Genomic DNA, 14615 nt, shown 5'->3' with positions numbered 1-14615 from the left:
GAAGCTGATCTTGTACCTGTTCTTTCTCAGTCCTGGCTGTGCTCTCCTCCCTGGGGCACCTGAGTGAAGTCTCCTCCTTCCTTCTATCACAGCAAAGAGAGCTGCACTTGAATTATCTCCAGGTATAAAAAACATACAGGGCTTCCCTGGTGGCGCAGTGGTTGAGAGTCCGCCTGCCGATGCAGGGGACACGGGTTCGTGCCCCGGTCCGGGAAGATCCCACATGCCGCGGAGCGGCTGGGCCCGTGAGCCATGGCCACTGAGCCTGCGCGTCCGGAGCCTGTGCTCCGCAACGGGAGAGGCCACAACAGTGAGAGGCCCGCGTACCACAAAAACAAAACAAAACAAAAACATACAAAGTCAGACGTCTGAGCACATCTGCTTCCCAACACAGGGAGCAGCTCTGCAAACCTGTTAACTGGTGCCTGAATCTCATGCTTGGAATCGCCTGGGGCAGGACCACCTCGTCCAGGGCTCCTGCAGGCCCCCTAACAGTCACTGAACACCCCTGAGACCACTCTGAACCAAACTCTCACCTGTGGTGAGGATGGATACAGTATACAGTGGGTTCCATTTCCACCCGGAACATAGCAGAAAATGTCTGCTATCATCTCCTGGCATTTTTCAAATGCGTGTTTAGTAGATAGACAACTCCTCCTGTTTCTACACACGTCTTTAAAAAAAAAACCCCGTAAGAATTTTCTATAGGGGACTTCCCTGGTGGCGCAGTGGATGAGACTCCACGCTCCCAATGCAGGGGGCCTGGGTTCAATCCCTGGTCAGGCAACTAGATCCCACACTCTCAGTGCCACAAGTAAGAGTTTGCATGCCACAACTAAGGAGCCTGCCTGCTGCAACTAAGGAGCCCGCGTGCCGCAACTAAGGAGCCCACGAGCTGCAACTAAGGCCCGGCGCAACCAAATAAATAAATAAATAATTTTTAGAAAAAGAATTTTCTATAAAAGATTCCACTTTAGGCCAAGGGTACATCAGACTTTGCATTCTGTAGTACAGACAATTTTTCCTGAATTTTTGCACTCACATATCAATCTTTTATATGGTATTTAATAAACAGACTTAACATTATTTTTAGCCAGCCTGCTCTTCCTGGATACTTAGGTCAGTTCCAATCTTTTAATTCTGCCTTGGCTATCTTTGCCATTTGTCATTTCACATATTAGAATGTATCCTTAAGATAAATTCCTAGCAGTGGGATTCAAGGTAAAAGTGTATGTGTGTGTGTGCTGTATGGGGCTCTTACTTTTCTTTATAAACACCGTGAAATATAATACTGAAAGCTACATGAGACGTATAATACTTAAATGACTATAAAGCAAGCACCAGTAAAATGTTACCCACACCCCCCCCAAGTCCCTCTTTTGCCTCTACCCTTTATAACCCTCATCATCCTTCCAGAAGAAATTACTGTATTTTGTGGTATTCATTTAATTATCATCAGAAAACATGCATTTTGAAGAACTGTAAGCCAACGGAAAAAAAAATCCAGGATGAGATCTAACACGTGTAGATTTAATAGGAAATCACTGTAAGCTTGGCTTGTCTGAAGCCAGCTTCTCGCTTTATCTCTGCTCATGGGTGCCGCTTATAAGGAACAATATAAAAATAACATGAGAAACAGAAAGAAGAGCTGGTGGTGGGAGAGAGAACTGTCACACGGGATTGTACTCACCACAGGGCGAGTCGTTGCTCAATTTCCTTGAGAAAATTTGTATGAAATTTGTGCAAAGGTTCAAAATTCGGGAAAATGAGACTTTTCAAGGTTTCGGGCATGGAGTCCTCTTTGCTTACTGTGCTCTGAAACCACTGGGAATAAAAAGAGAACACTCTTAGAGGCCTTAAGGTGAAGGATGAAGGTCTGCAACTCTTCAGAGGTAACGCTGCAGCCCACCAAGCGTGGAGGCTAAAGCGCTTTGCTGCCAAGTCTGTAGCATTTCAAGAGCGTCAAGGGCTTTCAAGCTTTACTGCTTTCCCTCCTTTCATTAGATGGGGTAAGAAGTACCCATCTCTTCGTTACCGCTTCCTGAAGTTTGTTACCAACTGACTGTGGAAGTCGGGACAAATCTCTGAAGTGGGCAGATACTGAAATCAAAACTTCCATTATGGCCAGCTCACTGGGTCATCGCTGAGTTATACCACTTCACGCCCTCTGGTTTAGTCCTTGAGAAACTTCCATCGCTGCTCTTTCGTTGAAATGCTGAGCAGGAAGATGGCTGAACCAGAGAGGTGAAGCCTCTGCCTTCACACACATTACTCATCTCGTTGACCTGGAGTCCAGGTGGATCCCACAATGATTGCTGAGCACCTGCCCAGGTCACCACGGCTGCCCTAGAGGCACAGAAACCCAACGATTCCAACTGACCTCCAGTGGGCTAGGTTCCTTCCCAAGTCATCTGCCATGCTTTGAATTTGTTTCCAAGACTGAACAGGACTGATTAATAAAAGGCAGTCTTTTGGGCAGATTTTGCTGACATGGCTCAACTTATTGGCCAAGATAAAACAAGGCTTCTAATTCGCCTCTGAGGCCTCCCTCAAGCAAAAAGAAAGGGCAAAACATGAAATGTTCTCCATCGGTGCAGGCAGACAGTATAACATTTAAATTTCTCCACTTTAGAAACTTCCTTCCTTTGCACTTAAAAATCACAGTTATAAAAGCTTTTTAGAGCATATTCCAAAGTAAACATACTATTACTGACTAATTTCTAGAACCCAGAACCAAAATTCTTTTAATTGGAGTCAGAGAACCCAACATTTAATTAGATCCAGCTTGTCTCCTAAAGCTGAGTATCAATCAAGATAAATTATGTAATCTAAGGCTTTAGGGGAAATGCTACACATACCGAAGTGATGACTTCAAGATCCTTCAGATATGTTCTCTCAGTGGTGGAGACTTCCTTAGCGATGAAGTACGCTTTGTCAGTCGGGAATCTCTGCAAAATCCATTAAAAGAAAGAAGACATAATAATTTGAGCCTAAAGTCTCTAAACGTGTCCTGATTATAAGAAAGTCCTAACTTAAGTGATACATTGCTAACTTACGATCTTTGGTTGACTGGTGTCAAGGCTAAATAAACTCTTATCTATTCTCCTTTTTTGGTGTGAGAGGAAGGAGGATAGGAAATGGATTTCTACGATGAGAAAACTGCTTAGGAATGTTTCCTTCCAGGTAAATACCACCCGCAGTGAAAGGCCTCAAATGAGTGTGTTAGCTGCCACTGAGGACTGTTCATTCACTACTGGGCACCTGAAAATCTAATTAGTTAGGAGAATAGAGTGGTGCAGGCTTCAAGGAAATGAATGAAACAGAAAGCACAGCAGCCTTTGTCCAGGGCATCGTGGGCTGGTGGTATTGATTTTTAGGAAATGGAAGTTACTTTGTTCATGGGAACACGAAGGGTGCTGACTCAAAGGGACGAGGGTTACAGCAGCTAGAGTCCACTGGTTAGGCGGGCAGGCAGCACCGCCCTAGAGCAGGCCTGCCACTGGTTTTGCTTCTCTTTAACCAACAATTAAAAGGAAATCCCTTGTTGTTAACCATCTCGCTTCCCCCAAGAGTCCAACCGATTCCACCTCTGGGGATACACACGAAGCAGAGATGAGAAGAGATACTTGTACACCCACGTTCCCAGCACATTAAGACGAAACAGCCAAAAGGAGGAAACAACCCAGCTGTCCATCAACGGATGGATGAATACACAAAATGTGGTATTCTCCGTACAATGGAATACTTAGTCAACCTAAAAAAGGAAGGACATTCTGACATGTGCTACCAACGTGGATAAACCTTGAGGACAATTATGCTCAAGGACATAAACCAATTACAAAGGGACAGACACTGTATGATTCCACTTATAGGAGGTTAATGCCTAGGGTAGTCAGTTCACGGAGACAGAAAGCAGAACGGTGGTTGCCAGAGGCCGGGCGTGGGGAGACGGTGCTCCACGTGCATGGAGTTTGCTCGAAGGATGACCGAGCTCTGGAAATAGTGATGATGGTCACACAACACTGTGAGTGCACTGAGCGTCACTGAACGGTGTGCTTAAGAATGGTCCAGGGGCTTCCCTGGTGGCGCAGTGGTGGAGAGCCCGCCTGCCGATGCAGGGGACACGGGTTCGTGCCCCGGTCCAGGAAGATCCCACATGCCGCGGAGCGGCTGGGCCCGTGAGCCATGGCCGCTGGGCCTGCGCGTCCAGAGCCTGTGCAGAGAGGCCACAACAGTGAGAGGCCCGCGTACCGCAAAAAAAAAAAAAAAAAAAAAAAGGTTCAGATGGTAAATTTTATGTTATGTCTATTATTGGAAATGAAAACAAAAGATCAGCAGGCGAGCGCCCGCCATCCGCCCACCTTTCTCCGGCCGTCGTCTTCGTCATCAGTCCGAGGGCCCGCCTGGTCATTCAGCAACGGGCTGACCAAGGGAGAGGCCTGCTTGGTGTCGGGGCTCAGGTTGGGTGACAGGACGGTGCTGGTGGGCGCAGCTCCCCCCTGCGAGTTGATGGACAGCTCTGAAAGGTGAGGGCTGCCAGTCAGGGAGCCTGTTTGGGGATGAGAAGTATTAAAGAAAGAAAGGAAAAAGAAAGTAATTCCTTCTGGGACCTGGTGTCCACTTACAATTTTCACCTAATCAAACCTTTAGAAGCTTGACTACCATATGGCACACTTATAATGCCCTTTGTGATTTTCTAGTTTTTTCCCTAAGTTGCAGCTGCCTGAATCCTAAAGATACTATTCATTGGAACACAGTTACGTCATTAATGATAAGGCGGAGAACTCTGCTTAGAGCGTAATTACAATAGCTTCAAAGCATCGTGTTCCTGCAAATAGAATCTTCATCTCCTAGCGACTACCTCAGCTTCTAAGAATGACTCGAGAAAGACAGTGTCTATATCACAAGGAAGACGTGGGAAGTGACTAGAAAACAGAGCTACTCTAATAGAAGACTAAAGGACTTAGGACACCCAGGACACACTACATCTTGGAACAACGGGCCACAGCTAGAGAAGGGAAAGCAGCCACCTCCCCGCTCTACGAAGAACAGAAGCGAGCTTGTTATACCTGGTGATGTCACTCCATGTCTCTCTCACTGTTTGGGACAGAAACACTAGTGTCATAATTACAGCAAAGGTGGTCATTTAAAAATGCAAAGCTGGAGGTCGTTACGTTACCACAATTCCCCTTTGTGAGTCAAAAACTGACAGGTAATGAATCATTCCTCTGAGAAGGATACCACAGTAAATAACAGGAAAATGTATAATTACCCGAGTCAGCCAAATGAGATGATATGCACATGAAACTCTGTGCCAACAGAGTTTTGCCAATACCGATACCTCAACCTTTTGAAACTATTAATACAAGGAGATGTTTCAAACTCTACTTCTAAACTAAGTGTTCTGCCTAACAGTTTTATAATTCTAAAGCAGATCTGCAAAAACTAGGATTAGGCTAAACAAAGTTCCAGTAGCCTGCAGTCCTGTCAGTTACCATCATAGGGAAAGACGACATCAACGCTTTCTCCATTTTCCAATATACAGGTTCGTGCTCACGGCTACTCAGCACAGAGTAGCGAGGGTCTCGGAAGGAAAGGGGAACTGCGGTTTTCCAGGAATCCCCCCATTTGCTGGACCTCTGTCCTTTCTCTCTGGATTCATTCACATTCACTCAGAAATTACAAGACAGGTCAGCCTCGAAGGAAGCTGATGCAGTTGGGTAATGAACTTGATCCCAGTATGAATGAACCTTGCAGAAGCCGCCACCAGCCCCAACCCGGTCCCAGGTTGACCAGCTAGCTGTGTCACCTACACACGGGTGAAAAGCCACCACGCCCACAAAAGCAACGGAAAGCAGACATCCTGCCCACTGACTGTCGGTCAGTACAATCATCCCTGAAGAACAAGATTAGAAAATGTCAGGTAAAGTCAGATTCCAGAAGTTCGCATTAAAAAATAATCCATTCAAATTCCTTGCATTTTCGTAGGCATGATTAAAACAAAGTCCTGATGTGAGACAAAGACGCAATCACCCCACACACCACCAGACCCAGTAAAACCCGGAGAAAAAGGCCAGAAATTGCTTCACAAATGTCAATTTTATTGACACTAGTGTACAACCGAATACAATCATTTCGAGAGAATTGGAACTTGTCAAATAGAAACAGTGACAACAATCATAACTGCAATTGATTCAAGGTACTACACTATTCTCTTTCAAAAAAATGAATCACAAAAAGAAAAATGTCATCACTACAAAGAGGAATTAGAGAAGAGAAAGTCTGGCAGTCTGTCTGGAGACCAAAACATTTCATGCATTTGTGAGTTGCTATTGGAGGGTCACCTTTTATTTGTCCACCATCATCTGGCAAAGCACGGGGGCTTACCTTCAGCTCTCACACTATGTGTGAGACCAGGTGAGGCAGTGTAAGTGAGAACATGCCGGGCCTTGGATCTGCAGTGACGTGGGACAGAGAACGCGTTCGCCTCCTCATCGAAAGAGTTGGAGCCAAGAACAAAAAGCAGTTAGGAGGCTGGCTTGGAGGAGGCGTGCAGGCGGGGAAACAGTACTGATCAGTCCCTGGACGGCATCCAGCAGCAGATAAAAAAACCAACTGCCACATGGTGAGGGAGAAAATAAGGGGAAACACACTCGAGTACAACCATGTCCACCCTCCAAAGGTCGACAGTTGCCCTTGTGAATTTCCCCGGGGATGCTTCAGTTTGGTAGACCTAGCGGGCCAGAAGGGTGAGCTAACAGACCAGGGCTCCGGGAGAGGTGCCACCCTGCCAAGAAGGCAGGACACACTGCAAAGAAGATAGCAATCTAGAAGACACCCCACTGGAGCACACTGGAGACAGGATTCAGAAAGCAGGACGCCGAGAGTGAACCTGATGACAACCAATGTTCCTATGTAGAGTCCGGGACAGTTCTGGGTTCAGCTACGTTCTCACTCACGTGGCCTAAAGGTGTGTGTGACACCGATGTTACACGTGCAATACACAACCTTGGAGGATGACCAAATCAGGGTAGCCCATTTCCATTTCCTGAGAGGCTACTTCAACGGGCTTTGTGTCTACTAACGGTGCCCCAGAAGGCCAAGGCAATGAGTGTATTTAAACAGTAAGACCAATAAATCAATAAAGACCAAGCAGCCTGTTCTAGAAATCTATCAGCAATGCTAAGGAAGGGAAAGGTCCCAAACTCTGTGGTTCCATTTACCAATCTGAGCCACATCCATGGAGAATAGCCTCCTTCCTCCCTTTGCAAGAGAAACTCCCCAAGGCTTTGAAAATTCATAGATGACATGTGTCCCAAACAAAAATAGGTAGCTCATTTACCATTCAACAACAATGGAATATGCTGACGAGAGTTAATTAGTAGAATTCGGCAGCTTGGTAATTAAAATTCTCTTTCGACTTGGAGCCAGTGTGTGACAAGGGTCTGTACAAACTGGTGTCCACGCAGGGCCTGACCTCGGGCAAGTGTGAAGAGTTGTGTCTGAAAGGTCAATGTCTAAGGTCACAGCTACTAGAGCTACATGTAACCAATATTCACTGAAGTCGTCCATTTGACAGAAAAAGCAAACAAACATGGCGATGTTAGATAAGGTGACTCTGCCAGGTTTCTGCAGCTTTATAAAGCTTGTTCCCATCTCACAGCCTGTCACCTGCCTTGAAGGCACAGCCCTGGACAATGAGGAGAAATGGTGACTGGTGTTCACGGCTACTCCATGAACTTATTAGTGCCTGGGAATTTTAATCATTTTCCTCCTCTATGACAAACTGACACAAAGGAATTTCTTTCAGCAAGGGGCTCTAGGTAAATAACTTGGTGGGGGGGGGGAGAGAATCTTCTAAGAAACCACCTGGATATTAAGGCAATAGGTGGAAAAAAGTCTGAAGAGATTAGAAAAAGATCAGTTACCGCCCTACAAGTCTGGAAGCTTTTGATTCTTAAAAGAATGTTTTCCTATTTTTAGAAATTGCCCTGCAGGTTTTTAGGCATTCAGTTATATTTCTGGTTAATAACTTTCAAGTCCCTCACCTCTACCAAATCATGACACACCTCCCTTCCCCACCCCCAGATCTCCATGTCCCCGTCCCTACCCTTGATCTGTATCAAGAGGGCTGAGTTTATGTCACTCCCACGGATTAAACATGCCTTCACTAATGCTACTCTCAAGGGGGGCATTTCTGGTAACTGCTTTAAAAAAAATCCCTTTAGATGTACACATTCTCATGGCACAAACAATTATGGAACTTCAAATTAGCACAGCAATAGGTATGGATTTCAATTTATCACCCAGCCCAGAAACTGGGTTAGCTGCTCTATCTTTTTAATGTAATATACATTCATAATTCTTCTCTCTGGCTGCACAGGGGAAGTTGGATTTGCAGCCCCACCCAGACTGGAGCATCTCTTGACCAGCCCTCCACCAGAGGCACATAAACAGTGGGAACACGGTTTATGATCAAGAAGCCAAACTCACGCCTGCCTTCCGCGCTTGGGACTGGGTACAAGCCGCCTAGTGACCATCTACTTCCTCTGACTATACTAAAAGGCTTAAGACCAAACTCACACAAGCCTGGGGGAAGAGAACTTTCTAATCTGTTTTTCCAGTAATAAAAATGGCATTTCAAATACTTAGTTGTACCTGTCCTGTGTTTTAAACTAGTCAATAAATTGGGCATCCTCATTTTTAATTAGATAAGTGTTATTTTTCCTGTTAAGGAGGGAACCAGAAAACCTGACAACTTTAAAAATAGTAATCCATAGATTTGGTAAATATTAAAATATCTGAGAATGAGAATACAGATGAAAATGAGGAAATGTTGATTGCTTTCTCAAGTCCTCTTTTCAAAATTATAAAAAGTACAATTATTTAAAAAGTATCTATGAGGATTTCCTCAATATTCTCCCAAAGTTCTGTATTTGGCAAACGTCTAGATGCCACTCATCTACTGTGATTTGTCTCCTGCCATTTGCTTCTAAAATATAGGAGATTGTAACTCTATGTACCCAGAATATGCTTCAAAGGCCCATGTAGGAAATACATTACAGATGCAGGTTTGCATTTATTTTTAAAAAGGCTCTTTTTAAATCCACAATCTCCCTCTAAAAGAGAAAACAAACTCTCTCTGGAGGTGGTCTGCATTTGAAAGCCAGTTACCAAAAAAAAAGTCAGTACTGTATTGATTCATGAGAAGTCTCCAGACCAGGCAGGATTCACTCTAGTCTGATAACTAAGCTTGGGTCCCACCCCAATGGAATATGTGAGAAAAAAAAAGAGAGAAAAAAAAAAAAAAAGGGCTGACAATGTTTCATTGAAGTTACAAGATTCCACAAGAAAAACCAGGTTAAAGGATTACCAATCACAGCAGGGTGGCCTTCTTCTTGATAACTTAGGTTGTTGTGCGTAATGTACGTGCTTCTTAGACCAAGTTCCTTGAAGAAAAGTTTTACAAGCAGCCAAACATCAACGTTACTGTTCATCATCAAGCAATTCAGAAAAGCAACAGAAATGCAACTTGCAGAAAAATAAAGAGAAATGCTGCTAATGGGAAAATGATAGCGAATGCACTAGCTTGTTCTTGGTTATGGGGAAAAGATAAAGGAGAATTCTCCTTTGAACACGGTGGTGGTGTTTGGCAGTGTCTGGGCTGTGGGGGACATGGTGCTTCGTACCAGTGAAAAACACCATCTTGTACTCAGGACAAAGCTTCCGCCACCAGTCGGAAAAAACAGTTACAATGGACGGTTTTTACAGCAAGATACCTGTTAGGACAAGTAAAAGCCTCTTCAGTTGAGATTAACAAGGGCTATTAATCCCGTGCATACACCGTTACATGAGTTTGGCCTTCCACGCTTAAAGAATCACCAAGCTCATTGTTACTGGAGAAACCAGCCACCTTCCCGGTGGAGTAAATCCATGCTTTCGTGAAATACTGCACTCTCAGCCGTGGAGAGAAGGTAGAACCAGACAGTATCTGTGAGAGCCTACATTCTGGGTAGACAGCAAACTACAAGCAGTTCACTGGCCAAGAGGAGCCACCTGGGCTGAGCTGGAGAGGTCTTCTCTGCATTTCTACCTATCCCCGCTCCCCAACAAAACACACACACACAGCCAAATTCGCTTATAAGCTACGGAACGTTTGTTATCCCCATTGGAAGAGATGGCACCATCCAAAATAGGAAGCCGCTCCTCTGGTTGGCTGTCTGAGCTCCGCCCACGTAAGCAGCTGCCACAGATGCTCTCTGTTTCCATGAGCCCTGCCCCGCCCTACAGAGATCCTGGCTCCCTTCCAAGGACCATCCCCACCGCCACACAGCACAGAAGTGCAGGCCTGGAGAAGATGGAATCAGAAAAGTGAAGTGTTCCGTTCATCTTCCATTTCCCCACCTTCAGTGAAATACGGTACCACCGAGCACGAGCGCTCAGGATGCCTCCGTGACAAGGCTTGCTGTTTAGTGAGCAGGATCACTGTATTCTAGAAGAAACAGGTGTTCCAAGTACAAACTGGTATTCAGTCATGTTAAAAAAAAAAAAAAAAAAAAAGACATCAGACAGTGCTCCAACAATGCAGGGAACAGAAGGTACACCATGCTTTGAGGATAAAAGACAGAACGCTGAAAAAAAAAAAAAAAAAAAAGTTTTCTCTTAGATAGGTACATGCTGACCACACAGTGCATACCATGGCACAACAGAAAAATGTTTTCTCAAATTTATTAAACAAATGACAAAAATGAGAATGAAGTCCCCAGCCTTGTCTATTTTAAAATTAATTCAGAGTATTAGAAATTTTTAATAAAATATTAAATGTACACACAGAGAGAACAGAAGGGAACTGGATTAATAACACAGGCCAAGCTTGTGAGATTGGGTTAGTTAGGTTTTCACAGCAACCTTCCAGGCAGAAAGGAGGTGAGGGTGAGGGACTGAATCCACTGGCCCTTCAGGTGCATGTGCAGAGAGCAGCGGGTGGTGTGTGTTCTTGACTAAGGAAAGCCTATCTTTGGTCTTTCTATAAATCACTGCGGGCAGACTGACAAATGCTTTCCTTCTTACAAAGGAACTGCAAGGCCCAGGAAAAAGCAATTGTTGGCCCAGTTTCATGAGCCAGAAAGGTCATCTGTGAATACTGACAGGCCCATCAGAGGCTCCAAAATGACCCTTCTGCTGTTTCCTATTTGAGAGCCAGTTAACATCCCCAATTTATAATAAAGCAGAAGGACTGCCTCCAAACTCCTGGGATCACTAACACCTCTACCTCTTACTCAAAAGTAAAGTTAATTACCGTCCGATGCTTTGCTTTACACCCCCCTCCCCCCCCACACACACTGGTCCTTGCTCCCGCCTTAGTACTCTTGGTTTATGTTGCATTTTGCAGTGATTTCTAACTTCTATTCTTCAATATTCTGAAGTTCTTGCACCTGACCCCCAGCAACAAGCTCACGTAATCCTCAGTAGCATTTCCGTGACTACAGTAACAGCACCTGCCTTGAAGCTAACCGTTCACACCAGCTCTCAACTACAAACTTAGATCAGATACCCTCTGTCAACAGTTGATTTTCAATCCTCCCTACTTTCAAATACCAAACCACCCTAAGACATATCAGAGCAACCTGATCTAATACCCACACGAAGACGCCAAGGAGCTGCCTTCCACCGGAAGTTATAACCAAACACCAGAGGCCAAGGAGATTGCCAAAGGCTGCTTCCAAGGCTAAGCTGTGATGTGGGCATCATTCAGTCCATCCACACTGAAACGATCCTGAACAAATCAGAGTCCCTTCAATTTCTAAAGCTTTAAAAAAGGAGATTTACTAATTCTACCTTAGCTTCCACCAGGGTGTTTAACTGCTTTGATTGGGGGAGAAAAAAAATTCCCCATGCTGGAAGTTTCATCTATGTTTTCTGGAGTGATGTTTTCTGAACTTTATGAAGCAAGACCTGTTTTTCACAACTCTACTCACCTCCTCCCAAATATGTACCTGACACACAAATCAGCATTTGCAACTTTTGTTTATAGAGGAAATACTTAAAATCCCTAGGTTACCCAGGAAACAATAAATAGCTCTTTTCCAAGTATGTATTCCAAACAGGTGGCAACCAGGCCACTTTTGATCTTTGATGCCTACGACGCTAGGCCAAACCATCATGGGTATTTTTCGTTTCTCATTATTATTATTTTTGTAATAAAAAGAGCGCTGCTACATTAAGTGGCATATGCTTCTTATGATCTAAACATCATGGCTTCATTTTAACAACTAGCAACTGGTGTTAGTGTACACTCGAGACCCCATTTCCCTGTATTACGTTTCATTCAACTAAACAGAAACAGATGGAATTAGACTAACGAGGAAAAAGCAGCGCCAGTCAATTCTTTCAATGTCGCCAGACTCAAGTTCTTTAATCACTTCCTTCTTGCAGAAGTTCATCCGCTAGTACCTTTCCTTCCGTATGTTCTTATGAACTTGGCTAACATGGCTGAGTGTAAACTCAGAGAGCTGCCAGCAACAGGTTATTTTGAAATGTTCACCTCTTTCGGGTTCCAAGAAACTTCCTCTATTGCAAAGACTGCATTGAAAGACTCTTCCGCCGTTTGCTTTGTAAAATTGGCAGCAATAGAGTTGACCCTTGGACAACACAGGGGTCAGGGGTGCAGACCCTCCGAGCAGTGGAAAATCCATGTATAACTTACAGTCAGCCCTCTGTATATATCTACACTTCCACATCTGCGGATTCCACCAACCTTGGATTGTGTGGTACTGTGGTATTTACTACTGAAAAAAATCTCAGCGTAAGTGGACCTGCGCCATTCACACCCGTGTTGTCCCAGAGTCAACTGTAGACTCGTCCCCACGAGACTAGAGGAAGGCCAGCCTTAGAGTAATTAAGCTCATCAGAGGAGGAATGTCTATAGACTACAAAGGAGAAGATCCAGAAAAACAGAGCCTTTCTTGGGGATGCAGCTCGGACAGCTTTAAACTCTGGTTAATGAAAACGAGGGCCCTACGCAAAGAAGAGTGATCGAGACCGAAGCAAATAAACTCAAAATAAACCTAATAATGAAGGGGACCCCACGTTTCTTAATTTAAGGCTGGGCCTACCTGTAGCCCAATCACTCACTGATGACTTCAACTGCACCAAACCCATACTGTGTTGAAATAGGGAATAGCATTTTAAGTGGAAAAAGTTGATTAAAGCCATAGGAACACTGGTTAAAGCTATGAAAAAGGGAGGTGATGCACATTCACAATGGTTTTCACAAAATTTAAAATGGCAGCTTAATATTTTAATTGCTTCTTTTAGGAACTGCTTGCCAACACAATCAAACTGACTCCACAGCGAAGATGCAAGTGGGGTTTCTCATTCAACTGAGGACAGGCTGGATTTCGTATACTTGGTGGAAATTTCAAGAGGCTCATGCTGTATTTTGGTTCTGCAGGCCTAGTGTATATACATATATATATATATATATATATATATATATTTTTTTTTTTAAAGCATTACTTGGTTTGAATCTTCAAAGAAGTTCTGGAGCATCAAATGGAAATTATTCACATTTTTCAGTGCAGGCCACAGCAGCACCATTTGGTGAGATAAATCTGTGAGAAATTTCCAAATACGAATCACATATGTGGAGAAGAATCTGGCTCACAGACTTCCTTTAACTAAATGCCTGTCTAATAAAATAGCATCATGGCATACAGATGACTGGTCAAGGAGCTGGGGCAATCCACTGTGAGTTCTGGAACTCATTAAACGCAGTTCTTTACGAGAATTTCTTGCATTTTTATGCTGCCCGAACAAGCAGCAACAAAAATCAGTCACAAAAGAATCTATAATTTACATGTTTTGAAATACTATCTAACAAAAGACATTCATGCGCGGAGGCCCCAGCGTAGCCCTGAGTGGCTGGAAGGTTTCTGTTTCTATATTTGGTTTGTCTTCCACCCACGGCTTTAAGGTATCATTGCACAGAAGCAGCTGCGATCTGAAGACCTGGCTTCCTTATTGATGCAGGCGACCCCTACACTAGCTGCTGCCTTAGAAAAACTGGCTCTGACAGGTCTTGGGAAACCCTTTGGAAGTCTGAAAGAATTCACAGGTCTCTAATCTCTGCTGCCTATTGGTCACACCCAACCCCATCTCTGATCTTCCTGCACTTAGTTCAACTTCAGGCATGTGCCTGCCTTTCTCATACCACACAGTGAGATTCCAGAGGCCAGGGAAGGACCTGGGGACCAGAGTCTCACAGCAGGCAGAAGGCATGGAAGGTGCGGGGCGCTGGGGGTGGCATGCAGCCTGCTGGCTTTCTCTGACTTCCTCACCTCAGTGAACTGGCTCTACCATCAGACTCAAAGAATGCTTAGGTTCACTCACTCAGCAGCTCTCTTTACTAGTGCAGGGAAAGCTCTCCCAGAGGCAACGAGTGAATATTCCCAGCACGTCAGAATACGTGGCTTTTGAAAAAACTACACACTTTTCCCCAGCCCCCCTTTCTTTTAAGCACCGTTAATCACACCAAAACTGCCACTCTCACAAAGACTGACTGAGAAGCAGAAACTGAGTTGCTTGGCTGGTACAAAACCAAAGCGGAGAAAAAC

General features: G+C 44.5%; 1 protein-coding gene across 1 annotated transcript in view; it reads right to left on the bottom strand.

Annotated features, from left to right (window-relative positions):
* The window catches only part of FARP1 (FERM, ARH/RhoGEF and pleckstrin domain protein 1), a 296737-nt gene that overhangs the window by 43108 nt on the left and 239014 nt on the right, over positions 1–14615 (bottom strand). Inside the window, exons 14-16 of the mRNA XM_082601931.1 lie at positions 4362–4549; positions 2859–2948; positions 1691–1824 (exon numbers count right to left, since the gene is read on the bottom strand). Coding sequence (XP_082458057.1) covers positions 1691–1824; positions 2859–2948; positions 4362–4549 — 412 coding nt within the window. The remainder of the gene's footprint in view (positions 1–1690; positions 1825–2858; positions 2949–4361; positions 4550–14615) is intronic.

The sequence above is a fragment of the Mesoplodon mirus genome (assembly GCF_964341445.2).
Source record: "Mesoplodon mirus genome assembly, chromosome: 17".
Lineage (NCBI taxonomy): Eukaryota > Metazoa > Chordata > Mammalia > Artiodactyla > Ziphiidae > Mesoplodon > Mesoplodon mirus.
Note: the sequence above shows the minus strand (reverse complement) of the source record. Positions and strands in the feature narration are given on the sequence as shown.